This window comes from Rhinatrema bivittatum, chromosome 2, assembly GCF_901001135.1.
Source record: "Rhinatrema bivittatum chromosome 2, aRhiBiv1.1, whole genome shotgun sequence".
In the NCBI taxonomy this organism is placed as follows: domain Eukaryota; kingdom Metazoa; phylum Chordata; class Amphibia; order Gymnophiona; family Rhinatrematidae; genus Rhinatrema; species Rhinatrema bivittatum.
The window spans coordinates 219,012,123-219,031,649 of record NC_042616.1 but is presented as its reverse complement, the minus strand read 5'-3'; the positions used below and the strand labels follow the sequence as shown (position 1 = coordinate 219,031,649).

At 39.7% G+C, this 19,527-nt stretch overlaps 1 protein-coding gene across 3 annotated transcripts in view; it reads right to left on the bottom strand.

Annotated features, from left to right (window-relative positions):
* Positions 1-19,527, bottom strand: part of TAX1BP1 (Tax1 binding protein 1) — a 262,473-nt gene that overhangs the window by 234,395 nt on the left and 8,551 nt on the right. For all 3 annotated transcript variants that reach the window (XM_029589185.1, XM_029589184.1, XM_029589183.1), the window contains exon 2: positions 18,838-19,021. In XM_029589185.1, coding sequence (XP_029445045.1) covers positions 18,838-19,014 — 177 coding nt within the window. In that variant the 5' untranslated portion in view covers positions 19,015-19,021. The remainder of the gene's footprint in view (positions 1-18,837; positions 19,022-19,527) is intronic.

The following is a 19,527-nucleotide window of genomic DNA, read 5'->3' as shown; positions in this document are numbered from 1 at the left end:
CCCTTGTGGCTAGGGATGTAAGCTCTGAATCTTTATATGTACATATGTATGTATAATTGAATAGTAGTTGTTGTCTGCAGTCAATCGTTTAATGTTATTTGTACCATTTTGTATTACTTGTAAAATTATTCCTATAAGCTAATAAATCTATTACTTTTACCTGGCACCGAGATATTTTAATATTAAGGAAGGCTTGTCAGATACTAATGTAAAAAATGAGTGATCGGTCTGGACCTGAAACAGCTTACCTATAAACAGTAGGATAAATTAGACATGATACAAGGGTGACGTTGTCCGATGGCCACTAAATGGACTCATCTTTCAGAGCTCAGTATAAGTTTACAAAGCATGTGTAGTGGTTCTCTTGCAGCCTCTCAGTCAATTTCAGAATTTGGTAAGCTGTAGCCAGGTAGTAGACTTTCCAGGGAGATGGGCGGGAAATAAGCATAATTAATCACTCTGTCTATAGAGAACCCCATTTACAGGTAAGCAAATTTGCTTTCTCTGTTGACAAGCATGGCTGAATTAGCTGTGACACATGGGGAGCCTGAAGCTAAATGTTGCAAAGCAAAGCAAGTACAGAAAAAATAAAATTGGCCCCAACAAAGGAGAGTGGACCACTAAGTGAAATGATTGCGCAAAACTGCTCACCCAAAACTACAGGCGTCTCTCAACATGCTTTTTAGACAACAGTAGAATGTGAAAGAGTGCACAATCAAATCCCAGCTTTGCAGGTGTCTTCAATCGAGCAGCGCTGAAGTCACCATGGCAATCACCTGATGAACCTTGATAAAGTCTGTGATTTGAAGACCATAACAGTCCACTAGCCAATTTGACAGAGTTCTTTTGGCAACTGCCATTCTCAGTCTATTAGGATCAACAACTGAGAAGACGTCTGATGATGCTGAATCATTTTTAAACAGTAGGCCAAGGCTCTCTTACAGTCCAACGAATAAAGAGTCTTAATGAGCATGCGGCCTTGGGGAAAAAAGTAGGATGGACAATGGCTTGATTTATGTGAAAAGCTGACACCATTTTAGGAAGGAACTTAAAGTGAGTGCAAAAGGACCACCTTACTGTGAAAGAACCGGGGATAAGGAGAGTAGTACATCAAAACTTGTAACTCATTGACCCATTGAGCAGCTGTGACGGCCACTAGAAACAGCACTTCCCACATGAGGAATTCTAAAGAAACTACTCCAAAGGTTCAAATAAAAGCTTCATAAATTGGGTTAAAATGACATTAAGATCCCAAGGCACCAGAAGCTAAGGGACAGCAGGTTTAGAGTGCCACAATCCTTACATAAATTTGGATACAAAAGAGTACGTAGAAACTGGAGCACCTTCCACCCACTGATGGTATGCTGCAATGGCACTAAGGTACATTTTCAGTGAGGACATGCTGAGTCATGACAAAGAAAGGGAAAACACATAATGGAGCCGGTCCCCTGGGCTACAGGTGAATAGGTTCAGAAAGCTAAATTGGCACCAGGCCAAAAATCTCTTCTATTTGAAGCCATAAGCCTTCCCCGGTCAGCCAAAATTCCGCTCATTTTGGAATTTTTGCAGGATGATGTAGCCCTCAATTCCTTAAAGGTACAAGTAGCGGCTTTCGCCTATTTCAGGGATCAGATGAATGGAGGTTCCCTGTCAGCTCATCCTGATGTGGCCCATTTCCTGAAAGGAGTGAAACATCTTTGTCCTACTTTGTGGTTTCCAGTGCCCTTATGGAGTCTTAATTTGGTGTTGGATTTCTTGGCGGGCCCTACGTTTAGACCGCTGCATACCCTGTCCTTGTGGTTACTGACCTTAAAAACAGTTTCTCTTGAGGCAATTTGTTCTACGCGTAGGATTTTTGAATTGCAGGCCTTGTCTTGCTGGGAGCCATTCCCCGGGGTGACTCCAAAGGCGGTACAGCAGCATACTGTTCCTTCTTTTCTACCAAAGGTGGTTACAGAAATTACCTTTAATCTCCCTACCATCTCTGGACCAAGAAAGAAATGTAGAGGAGTATCGTATCGTCTGTTGCGACCCTTAGATGTCAAGAGACATATTGCCCGGTATCTGGAGGTTACTAAGCCTTTCCGAAAGACGAATCACCTGTTTGCCCTTCACTGCGGTACTAGGCAGGGAGAGCCTTCCAGGCTACCATAGCTTGCTGGATTAAGGAGGTAGTCACGGCTGCATACGTTGATGCTGGGAAGCAGTTACCTACACAGGACAGGGCTCATTCCACTAGAGTGTAGGCAGCGTCATGGCCAGAAATGAAATTGTCTCCCGTTGACCTTTGCCAAGCTGCGACACGGTCCTCGTTACACACTTTTTCCAGGTATTATCGTCTGGATGTGTAAGCCCAGAAGGACGCAGCATTTACATGTGTGGTTTTGACTGGACCGCGGGCAGCCTCCCGTCCTATTCGGGAGTAGCTTGGGTACATCCTCACTTGTTGTTCCCATTTCCAGGTTGTTTATAAACATATTAACACTATAACAATCACAACCACCCAATATTCATTGGGAATTTTTTTAAATTTATATCTAATCCAGACCTCATATGTTGATTAGAGGGGCTCAAAACGTAATAGCCCTCACTAAAGTTAATTAGGAATTTACCACAATATTGTGTGTATTGCGGTCTTTCCATTTGCATTTATAATCATAGGTCTCGATTATTTTTTTAAAATCAGTGAATCATTCTTATTAAAATTATTCAAACAGTGAAGCACACTTATCTTGAAATCGAGTGATCAGAAACGCTTGTGAGAGTGATTTTTACTCATAATGCCCGACACGGCTCGTGTTTCTTATACTGCTTCATCAGGGGCACAGGTTCAACGTAGACTATTCTAAAAATAAAAATCATAATGAACTGTTTATAAATATCAATGCTTATTTCACTCTTTAAACATACAGACACTTCATACTTTTAGACTGTCACTCTGTTACATGCTCTCAGCGTTTTTCCCCAAAACGGATCCTCCATCTTGTTTGATTCGCTGAGGTATTTAAACCCACCAGCGAATCATATTAAGCCAATGAGACGTTTAGCGTCCATCATTATCCAATGCTGCAACGTGCTACCAGAACGCGTCATATCAACATTGCCCGATCCACAGCATCATTCATTCCATGCGGGCTTTGAGCAGAAAGAGTGAATATCCATTTCTGTTCAATAAAGTTCAGTCTTGACTGAATGTCAACTCCTTGCGTACAGTCTTTCACCTGATCAATAACAGTCCATTTTAAAGGTTGAAATTGATGACTGTGCTGTGCACAATGTTTTACCATTGGCGCCTCCATATTAGATGTATTAATTCTACTGCGGTGTTCTCTCAATCGAATCTTTATTTGTCTGCTTGTACGCCCTATATAAATGGACGGACACGGACACTGAATTAGATACACCACATTGGTAGATCTACAGTTAGTGACAAATCTTTTCTTATATATTGCGCCAGTGATCGGGTGTTGCCACTCCACTCCTGTCATGGCTGCACTACACATATCACATTGTCCACATATGTCATGATGTCCATCCTCTCTTTCAATGGATTTCTCTTTAATACTCGTGCGAACCACATGTTCTTTTATATTCTTACCCCGAGTATTAAAGTATGAAGCGTATGTATGTTTAAAGAGTGAAATAAGCATTGATATTTATAAACAGTTCATTATGATTTTTATTTTTAGAATCGTCTACGTTGAACCTGTGCCCCTGATGAAGCAGTATAAGAAACACGAGCCGTGTCGGGCATTATGAGTAAAAATCACTCTCACAAGCGTTTCTGATCACTCGATTTCAAGATAAGTGTGCTTCACTGTTTGAATAATTTTAATAAGAATGATTCACTGATTTTAAAAAAATAATCGAGACCTATGATTATAAATGCAAATGGAAAGACCGCAATACACACAATATTGTGGTAAATTCCTAATTAACTTTAGTGAGGGCTATTACGTTTTGAGCCCCTCTAATCAATATATGAGGTCTGAATTAGATATAAATTTAAAAAAATTCCCAATGAATATTGGGTGGTTGTGATTGTTGTAGTGTTATGAAATACACCTAATCGGCAGTTTCACTAAATAACATTATAAACATATTAAAGCAGTAGTCCCAGAACAGATCACTGGGGCACTCCACTATTCACCTTTTTCTATCTTTTAACCAGTTGGCAATCCACAATAGGACACAACCCCCAACACACGACTTTTTAATTTCCTAAGAAGTCTCTCATAAGGGAAATCAACTGCACTAAATCACATGGCTCAGCTTTATCCACATGTTTATTTATGTCCTCAAAAAAAGTAGCAAATTTGTGAGGCAAGACGTCCCTTGGCTAAATCCATGTGGGCTTTGTCCCATTAAACTATGCTTATCTATATGTTCAGCAATTTTGTTCTTTATAATAAGTTACTACCATTTTGCCTGGCACAGACATCAGACTCACTGGTCTGTACCTTCCTGGATCACTCCTTGATCTCTTTTTAAAAACTGGCGATACACTGGCAACCATTCAGTCTTCAGGTACCATAGATGATGTTACTGAGTTTACAAATTTCCAATAGCAGATCCACAATTTCAATTCTCATTTCTTTCAGCACTCTGGGATGTATTCCATCTGATTCAAGGGATTTGCTACTCTTTAGTTTGTCAATTTGCCCTATTTTATCTTCCAGGTGCAACACGATTTGTTTCAGTTCTTCTGAATCATCACCTTAGAATATCATTTCTGGCATGGTGAGTTTCTGCTTCCATGGCAAGCTTCTTTTCAAATTCTCTCTTTGTCTTATCAATGCTTTGCATCTGACTTGCCAGTGCTTATGCTGTTTCCTTCATTCAGATCCCTTTTCCATTTCTTGAAAGATGTTCTTTTAGATATTAGAGATTCTCTCACCTCACATTTTAACCATATTGGTAGTCGTTTAGCCTTCCTTCCACTTTTTCTAATGCGTGAATACATCTGGTCTGGTTTCCAGGATGGTATTTTTAAACAAAGACTATGCCTGAGCTAAACTCTTAATCTTTCCAGCTCCTTTTAATTTCTTCCTAAACATTTTCCTCATTTTATCACAGTCACCTTTCTGAAAGTTAAATATTGTCACATTTCTGGCTCCCTCCAGTTATTAAGTCAAATTTGATAATATTGTGATCACTATTGCCAAGTGGCTCCAACAGTTATCTCTCGTACCAAATCCTGTGGTTCCACTAAGGACTAGGTGTAAAATAGTTTCCCCTTTTGTTGGTTCTTGTACCAGCTGCTCTATGAAGCAGTCATTTATTTCATCTAGGAACTTTACTTCTCTGGAATGTCCTATGTAATATTCACCCAGACAATACTGGGGTAATTGAAATCACAATTATTACTGTTGCTGATTTTGTTAGCTTTCCTAATTTCTTTTAGAATTTCATTATCTCTTAGTTCATTCTGGCAGGTGGATGGTAATACATCCCCAACTGCTATTGATTTCCCTTTTTCACCTGGAATTTCTATCCATAAAGATTTAACATTGCATTTTGTTTCCTGTGGAACTTTCATCCTGTTTGACTCAATGCTCCATTAAACATACAGTGTCACCCCTCCACAAATTTGATCCATCCTATCATTTCGATATAATTTGTACCCTGGTATCAAAGAGTCCTATTTGTTATCCTCCTTCCACCAGGTCTCTGAGATGCAAATTACATCTACCTCTTCATCCTATGCTAAAACTCCCTTCTTACTTTTTCAACTTCTAGCATTTGTATACAAACATTTTAAAGTTTGCTTTTGTTTGTATTAACAACCTGCTCATCAGCTGACAGGGGTAATATGGAATCTTTCTGCACTTTACTTAAAGACACCTGGTCCACTCCCCTGTTCTCTTAGTATCCTTCAAAGATACATCATTCTGAACTATGCGCTTCTGAGCGACTGTCAGCTTTCCCCCATTATCTAAAAGTTGCACTCTCTCCTTTTTAAAGGTTAGTGCCAGCAGCCTGGTTCCACTCTGATTAAGGTGGAGCCAATCCTTTCGGAAAAGGCCTCTATTTCCCCAAAATGAAGCCCAGGTCCTAACAAACCTGAAACCTTCTTCCTAATACCATCGTCTCATCCACACATTGAGACTCCGGAGCTCTGCCTACCTCTCAGGTCCTGCACATGGAACAAGAAGCATTTCTGAGAATGCTACCCTGGAGGTTCTGGATTTCAGTTGTCTACCTAAAATCCTAAATTTGGCAACCTGCCAGACAAATCCAGCCGCTAGTTTGATTCTAACATACTAATACAATCTAAATAGCCACCATTACTAGGGAGTTTCTCAAATCCCTCAAGGAGCCTATGTTTCGATTAAGATTAATTACAGAACTTATATTCTGCTAGACATACTTAGCTGCCAATCATGGAAACCAGGATTCAAATCCCATTACCACTCCTTCTGACCTTGGGCGAGTCATTTCACCCTCCATTACCTTAGGTACAAACTAACATGGTCATTTATCATTTTGCATTAGGACCTTAACTCTAACATTAAGGCCCTAATCATGTGTATGGTAAATAGCTCAATGCGTGCTAATATGTAAATGTCACATTAGTTATGCAAGTGGGAGCACAGAGTTAATGGTAATGAGCAGCTCCTAAAGTCAAATGCGATAGAGTAACGCACAGCAACACTGGTTTTAACGCCGGAAATAACTACACCTTTTTCTGTGCGCTGTGTTACATACAATCAGAGGTACGAAAGGCAAAGTTGACATCATTGAAGATTTTCTGTCATTTGGAGCAATGAAAAGTAAAAGAGGAGTTTAATTGAAGCTAGGTAGAGAGTGCAGAAAATGTTCAGTGATGTGAACTGTTCGTACCTCTGACTGTATATGTAAAACTGCCCCCAACCTACCCCATCCTGAGTTAAAAGTGCCCCCTCTTACAGTGGTATAAATGATTCTGTCTCTCTCTCTCGTTTGCGATAAAAACCTTTTCAGTTGCTAATGCGCTTGCAGTGGTTCAATCAGCATGCAATGTGAAAATTAGTGCTGGTGCGATAAATTTATCACAGCTTGTGGAAATTACTTGTGCTATGCAGGAACAGGGAAATTACCCTAACCATGCCCCCCCCACCCCTTTTTTTTTAAATCACGGGCACTATTTTCGCTATATTTATAGCTTTTTGATTAATCTAGGCCTTACATTGTAAGCCTTCTAGGAATAGGGACATATCTTCAGTACCTGAATATAATCCTTTGTTTTCTGCTCTCCATATTTTTAGCAACTAAAGATCTGTATTTATCCCATGCCTTTGAACTCCAGTACCATTTTAGCCACCACTTGCAGGGCAACCCATTATTCTACCATCCTTTCTGTGAAATATTTCCTGATGTTTCTCATAAGTCTAACTAACCCTCAGAGCCTGATTTCATGAACCCTTGTTCTAGAACATTCTTTCCCTCAACAAGGTTTGCTTCTTGTGCATTAATACTTTTTAGGTATTTGAATGCCTCTATCATATCACCCCCATTGTATCTTATCTAGAGTACATGTATTTATAGTTCTAAGTCTTATCTCACAGGGCTTCTCATGTAGATGCCACAACATTTCGGTAGCCCTTTGCTGGACCACCTCAATTCTTTCTGTATTCTTCCAAAAGTAAGACCTCCAGAATTGGATACAATATTCCAAATGAGGTCTCACTAATGACCTACACAATGACAATCATTTCCTCTTTTCTTAGCGTGTAACATGCCTTTGAATTTCTGCATTAAAAATGAATACATTTTGCTTTTTTTTTTTTTTTTAATAATTAACCTTAGCTTCCAAGCAGTCTACCACTCTCTAAACTTTCTTAAATCACTTCTCATTCCATCCACTCCCTCAGATATGGGTGGATTCTTCAGTCCAGTATCAGCTGGCCCAGGCCTGAAAGAACCAAAGACCTCAGCCCCCAGAGAAACCCTACCATGCTGGGTAAAGCCAAAATTCCTCAAAACAATGGAACAGAGTACATGTACGAAAATTCCCAGCAGTGAGCAGGACATCAAATGGGCCTCTAGGAGTGGGGTCTCTGAGGGCAGGGAGAATGGAGACTATGACCTCACTCTTGTGACTGGTGAGATAGATAAAGAAGAACAGAGGGAGGAGATGCAATTCCTCCTATCTGGACCACAGGAGGCCAGCTGGGAAGAGATGAACTTCGATTTTAGGTCCCAGGAGGAAATGATAGAAACAGGGGAACCCCTGTAGCTTAGGGAGTAAAAACTGGCCTTTTTTTTTTTAACTTTAAAAATATTAGATCTGTTCCTTGTGTGTTTATGCTAAATCACTACAGCTTTGGCTTTAAAAGCACTTGAAATGCTCCTTGTTTGACTGTGCAGAGCTACTATAGTTTTTGCTTAAAAGCACTGAAACTCTTCTCTGTGTATTCTGAAAGCACCGTAACTATTCCTTGTTTTTTTGTGCCACTGCAGCTTTTCTTTAAGAACACTGGAGCTGCTCCTTATTCATTTATTATGCTCAACAGCTGCAGTTTTTGGTTTTAAAGCACTGGAACTGCTCCTGGTGATGTATACTAAACCACTATATTATCAGTTTTAAAGCACCAAGACTGTTTTATTTGCTCGTGCTAGACCACTGCAGTTATTGATTGGAAGCAGAGTCAACCCAAAGTCCAGGTACAGCTGCCTATAGAAGTATGCCCTGTGTTTACAATACCAGAAGACAGCACCTTGCTGCAGGTCCTAGCAATCATTTACAAAAAGACATTTTTCCCCCCAAGCTTTCCACAATAATCGCTCAAAAGATATTAAACAGAATTGGTCACAAGACCAATCCATGAGGCACTTCACTGATCACCTTTCTTTCCTCAGAGTGAATTCTATTTACCATTACCCTCTGTTGTCTATAACTTAACCAGATTCTAATCCATTCCTACACCTTAGTAATCACCCCCTGGCTGTCCACTTTATTTATGAGAATAAAGGCTTGTAAGATGTGAATATAACTCACAAACCTGAAGGTGGAATGGGAAGGAAAGAATCACAAGTTGTAGGTAGGAAAGAAGGCAAAACAGATCTCAACAACAGATAGTATGGGCAGGCTCCAACTCTTACACGTTCTAAACATCTTTTTCAGGTGCCAGAGAATATCTTTATGAGCATTTTAAAATAAGTCAATTAACAGCTTAATATCCTCTTTTGAACAGAAAATATTTAGTAAGACGCCCAAACCACTGAGGATGAATCAGACTCAAATGTCAATAATGTTTTTAAAATGCACTCTTTGAAGCAGGAACTTATGCATATCATATAATGTGGTATAGCAGAATGCATTTTTTGAGCCAAATTTTAAGAAATGTAGGATCATAGGCACCAGCCATGGTGAGTTAATGTTCTTGTCTATGGCCAACTTATGAGCTGTCAGTTTACATGTTTGTTCCTCTCAGAGTGCAAGTCTGTGCACAGCAAATATAATTATTATAACCATGGGTGACATCTGGACTGCCCAGGAGTGCAGGAAGTTGTTTTTAGAGAAGACACTCTTTGATTGCACGATGCTGATGTCATCAACTGCGCCAGGGAACCCTCATAAGAGCAGCAGCCTAGCAGCACTTACTGCTCTTGTCGTTGGAGGAGGCACTCTCTTTGGCTGCGTGGAACTCATGTCATCAACTGTGCTAGGGAACCCCATTAAGAATGGCAACTTAACAGTGCGCTGGCACCAACATACCAAAGGGGTGCACCCCTTTGGACTAATCTGTCTGAAGGATATGGAGAGGAAAAGGAAGGGGAAACTGTTTGCTCCCTGATGGCATCCACTCTGGTAAGGGGTCCTATGGACTCGTATGTTTTCCACCTTAATATTCCACTACAAACTTGTTCCTTATCTGAGTCATTAGAGATTTCTTTAAGTCCGTATTCTCTTCTCCTACAGCCATTAACACAGCTTCATTTGACTGAGGATAGGAAGAAGGGTTTGAGTGTAGCATAGGTTCTTTAGTAGGAATATCAGGAACCCCACCACATGGAAGAATTGGTGAATTCACTCCTTCCTGAGTGTCTTCTCCCAGGATACTCTCGAATGAGGAATAAACTGCATTGTAATCTTCCTCTGATATAGAAGTCCAGGGATCTAACTCTGTTACTATTCCTCTCCCAGGAGCCTAGTGCTAATGAAATTGTAGAAATTTCTTCTGAACCCTCTGATATCTCCATGCAGGATATATGGAGAGGGGTAAGTCATTTGGAATCTACTATAACTCAACCTGTTTCTCAGTTGTGTCTATATTCCTCTGAGGCATCTCAAATTTTCTGATTTGGAATCAAGAACTGGGAAATTGGAGATTCCTTCGGCTGCCATTAATTTGCTGCAATCTAATGCCGCTGTTGCAATTAACGATAATTTGAATTTACATTTCAAGCAAGAACTTCTTGAAAATAAGAAGAGGTCTAAAAATCTTCATTTTTTAATTGTCTGCAGATGGTTTTTTTGTCAGGAATTTAGTTATTAAAAAAAAAAAAAAAGTGTGGTAGAGGTTTTGCAATGTTCTCCTGAGAAGTTTTCTACTTTCTAATTATTATATCCCTAGAGCTAGAAAGATTCCTAATCTACAAGAAAGGTCTCCTGAATTACTTGCTCCTCTAATATTTCTCAGTTTCTTCAGACATCACAGGATATTACATCTCGAGGTATTCTTATTGTATAATTTGTGCTTGATTCATTTAAAGACCTTGTATTTCAGCAGTATTTTAAATACAGCAATGTCTTCTTATGTGGTCAAAAGATTTTAATTTAATTTTTTATTTTTATTGATCCTCTTCATGATATTGAGACCTTTTTGAGGGATAAATCACAGGCAACAAGTCATTTGGATCTATTTTTTTCTTTTTCTTAGTACTTCCCCCCTTTCATATGAGGACTACCGATTCATTGTCCTTATTATATTATTTGATTAATTTATTTATTTTCTTATTATGTATTTTTGCTTCTAGTTATCTTATGTAATGATATAAAATCTAATAAAAAGTTACAATAACCATGAATAAAACAATAAAAGAATATAGAAAATATATATCTAAGTGTATATACAGTATAAACCCATTTCAAACTGAAAATATAGATTTAAAATAAAAATCAATCATAAGGCATTCTGACATTAAATGCTGTATTAACTTTAAAAAGGTAAAATTGTTACCTTATAATTTTCTGTCTTTGAGTCCTGCTACAATCCTTACACTTGGGATTTCTCCACTCCTTAGTTGCCAAAAACAAAGGACACACCCCCTTCATGACATCATTCTCAGCTATAAGAGGCGTGGCTGTAGGCCTTTGCCAGTAGCAAACAGACAAGGAATTCATTCTTACCCCCTTTTTCTTTACATCTATAGATATATGTATTGCTAGATATAGATATATATATCTTTATTTTATCCCCCACCCCCACCCGAGGTTGGTTCCCTTCTCAGGAAGAAGAGGAAAGAAGAAGAGAAAGAGCTGGATTACCTCGGGTGTCTCTACTTATGGCCCTGTATTCCTGGGTGGGGCCTGGACTGATCTAGCAGGACTCGAGGAAAAAAAATTAACAAGTAAGAATAATTTTACCTTCTTTTTCCTCCTGTTAGACCAGTCCTTACACTTCGGAGTTATGAAAGCTTTTTAGGCTGGGTGGAAGGAAGACAGGGCTGCCTTAAGGTCCCCGAGCCGAAAGCTGCTTTCTTCTTAGCCTGTACATCCTGTACATCCAACTTATGTTAGGAGAACGAGTGCAGGGATGACCAGGTGGTGGCTCTGCAATTTCACCCAAGGAAACAGATAATGCTTGTGCCCTTGTAAAGTATGCATGGAACACTGCTGGTGTTTGCCTACCATTGAGGATATAGGCCAAGGAGATTGCTTCTTTAATCCATCTAGCTAGCGTGGCCTTGGGAGGTTGCTTCTCCCTTTCATGGTCCTCCATACAGCACAAACAACCTATTTGATTTTCTGAAGGAAACTGTCACCTTTAAACATAGAAACATGACAGCAGAAAAAGACTATATGGCCTATCTAGTCTGCCCATCTGTCCAATTCATTTAGCCTTACCATTCCCATCACTCCCTCAGATCCCCTGTATTTATCCCACAAATTCAGATACAATTTTTGTCTCCACAGCCTCCACTGGGAGCCTGTTCCATGCATCCTCCCCATGTCACCTTCCCTCTAGGGTATACCTGTTTAGATCTTTAAGTCTATCCCCATATGCTTTAGCACTAAGACCACTAACCATTTTAGAAGCCACTCTAAGGACTGACTCCAATCAGTTTATATCCTTTTGAAGGTATGGTGTCTACAACTGTACACAGTGTTCCGAATGAGGTTTCAACAGGGATCTATAGGGGGCAATATCATCTTATTTTTTCTACTGACCATTCCTCTCCCTGTGCAGCCAAGCATCTCTCTGGCTTTTGCCATCACTTTATCCACCTGTTTGGCCACCTTAAGATCATCAAATACAGTCACCCGCAAAGCCAATTCTAACATGCTTAGATAATTTTCATCCCCAAAACTGTACCTCTCCCTTGGGTTTTTACATCCTAACTGCATTAATCTTCATTTTAGCATTAAATCTTTGTTGCCAGAACCTAGACCATTCCTCAAGTTTCACTAAATCCCTCCTCATGTTTTCCACACCTTCGACTGTCTACCCTGGTGCAGATTTTGGTATCATCAGCAAAAAGACAAACCTTTCCCAACAATCCTTCCTCTTTGTCACTCACAAAAATGTTGAAAAGAAATGGTCTCAAGACTGAATCCCATGGCACACTGCTAGCAAAGCTCCCCTCGTCAGAGTAAACTCTATTTACCATTACCCTTCAGATATCTACCTACCATGTAGCACATATCCAAATGCAGCCTTTCATCCTTCCCTCTATATTTGCTCAATTTGAAGACTGGTAGTGACACCGACTTATTCAAGTGGAAGGGAGACACCACCTCTGGAAGGAATGAGAGCACCAGTCGGAAGATGACTGAATGAACATAAAGCACTAAGTAGGGCTCCTTGAATAAGAGGGTCTGCAATTCCGAAGTGCATCTAACACAGCAGATTGTTACCAAAGAGGTTGTTTTTAAGAGATAGATCCTTCAGAGATCCTTGCCTTAAGGGTTCAAAGGATGATCCTACTAATGCTCTGAGGACCAGGTTAGGGCCCCGAGGAAAAAAAAAATCAGTCTGAAAAGTGGTCATATACATTTCACTTTAAAAAAAAAAAAAGTACTACATTTGGGTGTGCAGCTACCTGGGTACCTTTGATACATCCCCTGTAGCATGATATGGCTGCCACTTGAACCTTAACTGAACCAAGTGCTAAATCTTTACCAGATCCTTCTGTAAGAAATCCAGGTTCATGTAATGTCTGATTTCAATGGGGAGGTTCCATGTTCTCAGCAATAGAAACATGGAACCTTCCCAAATAGCCTCCAAACTCTAACATAGGCTAACAAGGTTGAGCTCTTACGTGCTTTCAGGATGGTTGTCACCACAGCCTGGGAATACCCTCTGCCTAGCAGCCATGTCCTTTCAAAGGCTAGACCTTAAGATAAAATGGAGATAATCCAGTACTCTGGATAGGTCTATTGTGCAAAGAATCTTATTGGTGACCTACTTCAGTGTAAAGGTCCTTTTTCCCTACTGAAGACAACTCCTAAGAATGTTAACAACTGGGAGGGTTCTAGGCTGCTCTTTGCGTAGTTCACCACTCAGCCCAGCCTTTCTAACCTCTGGACTACCATGGTTAAGGCCTGTCGGTTTTCATGGACGGTTTTTGTTTTTATGATCCAGTCGTCCAAATAGAGATGTACCATTATAACATTACTTGCACAGAGCTGCTGCCATGACTATCATGACCTTGGTAAAAATCCTTGGGGCAGTTACAAGTCCGAAGTATAAGACATGAAACTGATAGTGATGTCCTAGGATATCAAAGCGAAGATGGCTTTGGAAAGGAGTCCTAATATGTATATGGAGATAGGTGTCTTCCAAATCCAATGACAACAGAAATGCTCCTTTTCTTACTGCCACCATGACCAATCGGAGTGTCTCCATTTTGAAGTGGGCTATCTTCAAGCATTGTTGAACTTTTTTAGATCTAGGACAGGCCAGAAGATACTGACCTTTTTTGGAACTACAAAATAAAACAAGTATGTTTTTGACCCCTTTCCTAGCAGAGGCTGGGAACTATGGCCTCCAAATCTCAGAACCTATAAAGGGTCATTCTTACAGCCTCTTTTGATTTGTGATCTGCAAGTGGAAATGATAAAGGCATTTGATATTGAGGCAACTCTACACAGGTGCATATCACCTTAAAATTATATTCAAGATCCACTAGTCCATGGTAATCTGGGTCAACTCTTTGAAATACTGTTAGCGGCATCCACCTATCAGTAATATCGACTGAGAGACCTGCTGCATATCATTGCAGAAGACGATCATTTCCTGCAGCTGCCGGTAAGTCTCCGCTTGGTCTCTTGGCTCCCCAACAGGACTGTTTTACCCCTTCTCATGCGCGAGATTGCCAATTCCGACATTTCACACTTGCAATGAAACTTGAAGTGCTGCCATTTAAGTCCTTGCATGCTCGCCTGGTCTCTATCCTCCGGGAGTCTTTGAGATTTGGATTCACCCAGAACCCTTACTAGTTTCTCCAGATCTTCTCTGAATAGTAGCCACCCACCCAAAAGAAAGTTTACTGAGACATGACTTGGACGCAGAGTCCACTACCCAGTTTCAGAACTAAAGGAGTTCTCTGGTTGCAACCATGAAGGCAACTATCCTAGAAAAAAGCCTAACTATTTATGACAGTTTTTCTATGCCATCGTTAGAAGTACCATCACAACGGTTTACAAATCGAACAATAAAAGTATAAAATAAAATTATAATTCAAATTCTTAAGTAATACTAAAAATTCAAATTAATAAAATAAATATCAAAAAATACAACTTAAAACAGCATTCCATAAATATAAAGTTACTAAGAAAGCATAAAAAGAAAATAAAATACAGAGTAAAATCATAAATGCTAAGACAATGCCAACTATTTGCTCTGACAATCACCTTCCATTTGTTTAAAAGCTTGTATGTATAACCACGTTTTCAGGTCCTTTTTAAACTGCCTGTAATCTTGTTGTAGTCTAAGGTTTATAGGCATTGCATTCCAGGTTTTTGGTCCTGCAAGTGAAATAGCCCGACCCCTGACTGTGTGAGATCTGCTGTTTTTATTGAAGGAATTGGTAGTAAGCCTTTGCTGAGCGTAGCGACCTTTGAGGAGTATGTAAACGTATTGTAGTATTAAGCCAACCTGCGTGCTCATCATATATCAGTTTGCATAATGTGCTGAGAACTTTGTACTGTACGCGGTATTCAACTGGAAGCCAATGTAATTCAGCTAATACTGGAGTGATGTGGTCCTTTTTCCTGCTGCCGGTTAATACTCTTGCCACTGCGTTCTGTAGAATTTCCAATGGTCTCAAAATCGTAGAGCATATAGAAAGACAAGGTTTAATGGAACAAAGTCAACATGGATTTACCCAAGGGAAGTCTTGCCTAACAAATCTGCTTCTTTTTTTTGATGGGGTTAATAAACATGTGGATAAAGTTGAATCGGTAGATGTAGTATATTTGGATTTTCAGAAGGCGTTTAACAAAGTCCCTCATGAGAGGCTTCTAGGAAAAGTAAAAAGTCAGCTTTTCCCCTCTCTTCCCCTCTTCCCTTCACACCACTGCAATCCTCATCTTCTCTCCACCACCCTTGGCAACATCACCTTCTCTTCCCTTTTCTTTCCACCCCACCACTTCTGGTATCATCCCCTTCTCCTCCCGTCCCTCTCCCCAGTATCATCACTTCTCTTCCCTTTCTCTCTACCACCTGGAATCAACATCTTCTCTTTCCTTTTCTTTTCCCTCACCCGTATTACCACCTTCCTATCCCTTCTCTCTCCCTCCACCCCACTGGAATCATCAAAATCACCATCTCCTTCCCTATCCTCTCCCCCGATATAATCTCCAGCTACCGGCCCCATTCTGTGGAATTCATTGCCTGACCCCCTAAGACAAATTTCCAGCAGAAATGAATTCAAGAAAGAGCTAAGAACCTATTTATTTACGGAAGCATTCAGGAAAATCAATTCCACTCAGTAGTCATGAGCCCAGCTTCATATATGGATACTTAAATTTCAATTAATATCTGGAGATTACCATCTTGATAGTTATGTTTGTGTATCTCTTCTTTTTCTTTCTATACTTTTACTTTAAAAATAACAGTTAAATTATTTTAATTTCTTCTTTTGTTATAATTTTTTTAAAATATTTTATTTATATTGATCATGAAGTACATTGTATTTTTATTCTAACTTTTTTTGTTACTACCATTGTAAACCGCTTTGGTCAATCTTGTATTGGTAAAACGGTATATAAATATTTTAAATAAATAAATAAACCTCTCCCCTACCCTCTTCCCTTCTTGATGTCAGTACTTTCTCTTTCTTTCCATTCCCTCTCCCTCAACACCCCCAGCAAATTCAGCTACCTCTTCTAGCAGCACTTACCTGGTGCTGCTTCTTTCTTCTATGCCTGTTTCCTTCTATAGTTAGAAGTGCATGAGGCCAGCAGGACTTGTGAGTCTACAGGATTGCCTGTGCTATTTCAACTGCAGAGGAAAGCCAGCAGAGGGGAAAACAAAAGCAGCAGCAGATAAGCACTGCTGTCTGATTCCCCTTGCTGGTGGGAGGATATCTTGCAGACCAACTGTTATAGGGGAAAGAAACTGAGGACTGTTGCAGCACACCAGAACTACAGCTACGGCACACTAGTGTGCTGTGGCACACCAGTTGGGAAACGCTGCTCTAGTATGCAGTACTTACTTCTTCCCTCCCACTCTGTTTCTGTTCTCCACGTCACCTCTCCTCCTACCATCTTTTAACTAGAACCACACAGCTTCTCTGTGTAAACAGAAGTAAGGGCAATAAGAGTGCTTAGTGGTAGTGGCAAACGAGTGCGAACAAGGTGAAAGCCGAAAGGCTGACAGCTGGCCGGCCAGTCAGCCAGTGTCATCCACCCAGGGGACAAAGTACAAGAAGCCAGCCCTTCTCTCCAGAGGCTTTCAGTCATAGCATGATGGGTGCATCCAAGAATACCTAAATTTCATACTAAACACTAAGTATATTTTTCTATATTTACATGTATAGCATACCCTTTGGTTAGCAACCTTATTTGATGAGAAGGTTTAAAGTATTTAAATTATTAGATTATAATAAAACAAAGTTTGGTGGGACACATAACCTGAAAGAAGTTATCAGATGGCGCATGATGTGGAAATGCTGAATATTGCTGCACTTTTACATACAGAGTCAGGCAGAGAAACTAGCAATGCTAAGAACAATTTTGTCATGATTATTAGTGACCAGCTATGAATGTCACAGATAGTAACTAACCATTAGTTACTTATCTACAATTTCTATGAAGGTATTTTTAAAAGTCATACTGATGGTTCATGTGATCTGTCACATGCTACCCTGCAGAGGTTCCAAGACTTACAGTTCTACAACTCAGGGCTCTGCTTCAAACCAAATGCTAAAAACGCATGTCCCAACTATTTGTTCCCTTTCCTTAAGAACATAAGAACATAAGAAATTGCCATGCTGGGTCAGACCAAGGGTCCATCAAGCCCAGCATCCTGTTTCCAACAGAGGCCAAACCAGGCCACAAGAACCTGGCAATTACCCAAACACCTAGAAGATCCCATGCTACTGATGCAATTAATAGCAGTGACTATTCCCTAAGTAAACTTGATTAATAGCAGTTAATGGACTTCTCTTCCAAGAACTTATCCAAACCTTTTTTGAACCCAGCTACACTAACTGCACTAACCACAGGTCAAGAAGGGAATTTACCCCATTCATTCTGTTTTAATGTTTTTTGAGGGGGGGGGTTCTTTGGAATTTTATTATTATTATTTCAGTTTTTTTCCTCTCTCCCCCTCTATTCTGCTGTAAGGACAAAATTCTCATTGTCTTCAAACACACAATTCTTTGTTAGTGTTTGATGGACAAATACCAGCTCAGATCCTGAGGAGAAGGTTGCATACAGTTCTAAGAACATGCCATACTGGATCAGACCAAGGGTCCATCAAGCCCAGCATCCTGTTTCCAACAGTGGCCAATCCAAGCCATAAGAACCTCAATGTCAGCTCTGCTTCTTATGACAGTACTTCAACTTCCTATAAGTGGTTCACTGTTTCAAGATAGCCTCAGCATACTTGCATTTCAAGTTTGCACAGAAGAAACAAAGCATTCACTTGTGGACCCAGGTACACTTATGGACAAACTTATAGCATGTGCTGTGGATTGGGCATCTCTAGGCACCAATGCAATCAAAATATACCAAGCACTCATGAGGCATTAAAGCACAGATGCTCTCCCAATTCAGTGGAATCCTATAAGGAATGGAAAATTCATTGAAACACCAATGAATTATCCAGTATTCTGCAACACTAAAGTTCTCTGAAAACATATGACAGGATGTATGAATGTAGGTCTCTGTTGAGACACAAGAGCACACCTGAAATACCAAACAGAAAGTAAAGGATAATGAAGTTATAACAAGCAAATAAACTTGTGCCTTCAGTGTTTATCTAACATTACAGATTTTGGTATGATTAATGTATCAAAAATAAAAACATAAAAAAAGTATATAATTTCAACCCTCACACAAAACTGTATCACAAAATGTAAAATAAGCTATATGGATCTTATTAGAGTATGCTGATTACAAAGCAAACAATTACATATCAAAGCAGTTCTCATCAAAATGAAATGTAATGAAAGCTTACTCACCTTGAAAATGCCAACCCAATCCTTTTGGTGTGGGTGGATATACTGGGTTAAAGTGTAATGGCATTCAAGGGGGACATGGGGAAGATAACTTTTTGCCACATTTTGAAATATCACATGTGCAAAGTTGGATGTCTGCATTGTATTGACTGGAGATGGAACCTCCTGTGATGACGACATTATAAATCTGTAACAAAAATATAAGAAGAATTAAGACTGCTTCCACAAAACTGTATTTTATTTTCTTCTCTTTAGCCCCCTCTTCATGGTCAATCTCCTTACTCCTACCCATCTTGTTCTCAAAGATCCATCATTTACATATTTCCCTATCTTCCCCTATTTAAGTCAACTACGGCAAGAACCTACTGCAGAGATACAGCTGAATTCAGATGCCAAAAGAGCTAATTCCACTATGGTTCTTTGACCAGTCAATAGGTGTTACTTTCAGAGCAGCACCTGACCTTGCTACACCAGGGTGCTGTTACTATATATTTATATTAGATCTTATTGTCTCTATAATTTAAATATTTGTAGCAATAACTGCAATTTGTATATATTACCAACCAACAATACAAAAGCTGATATTCTATTAAAAAAAAAACAAAAACCAAAACTATACCATGTTAGAACAAGTTATGTACAAGGGTAAGATTTCAGAAACCAGAATGAACAGTTTCTCCTCTCCATAGTGTG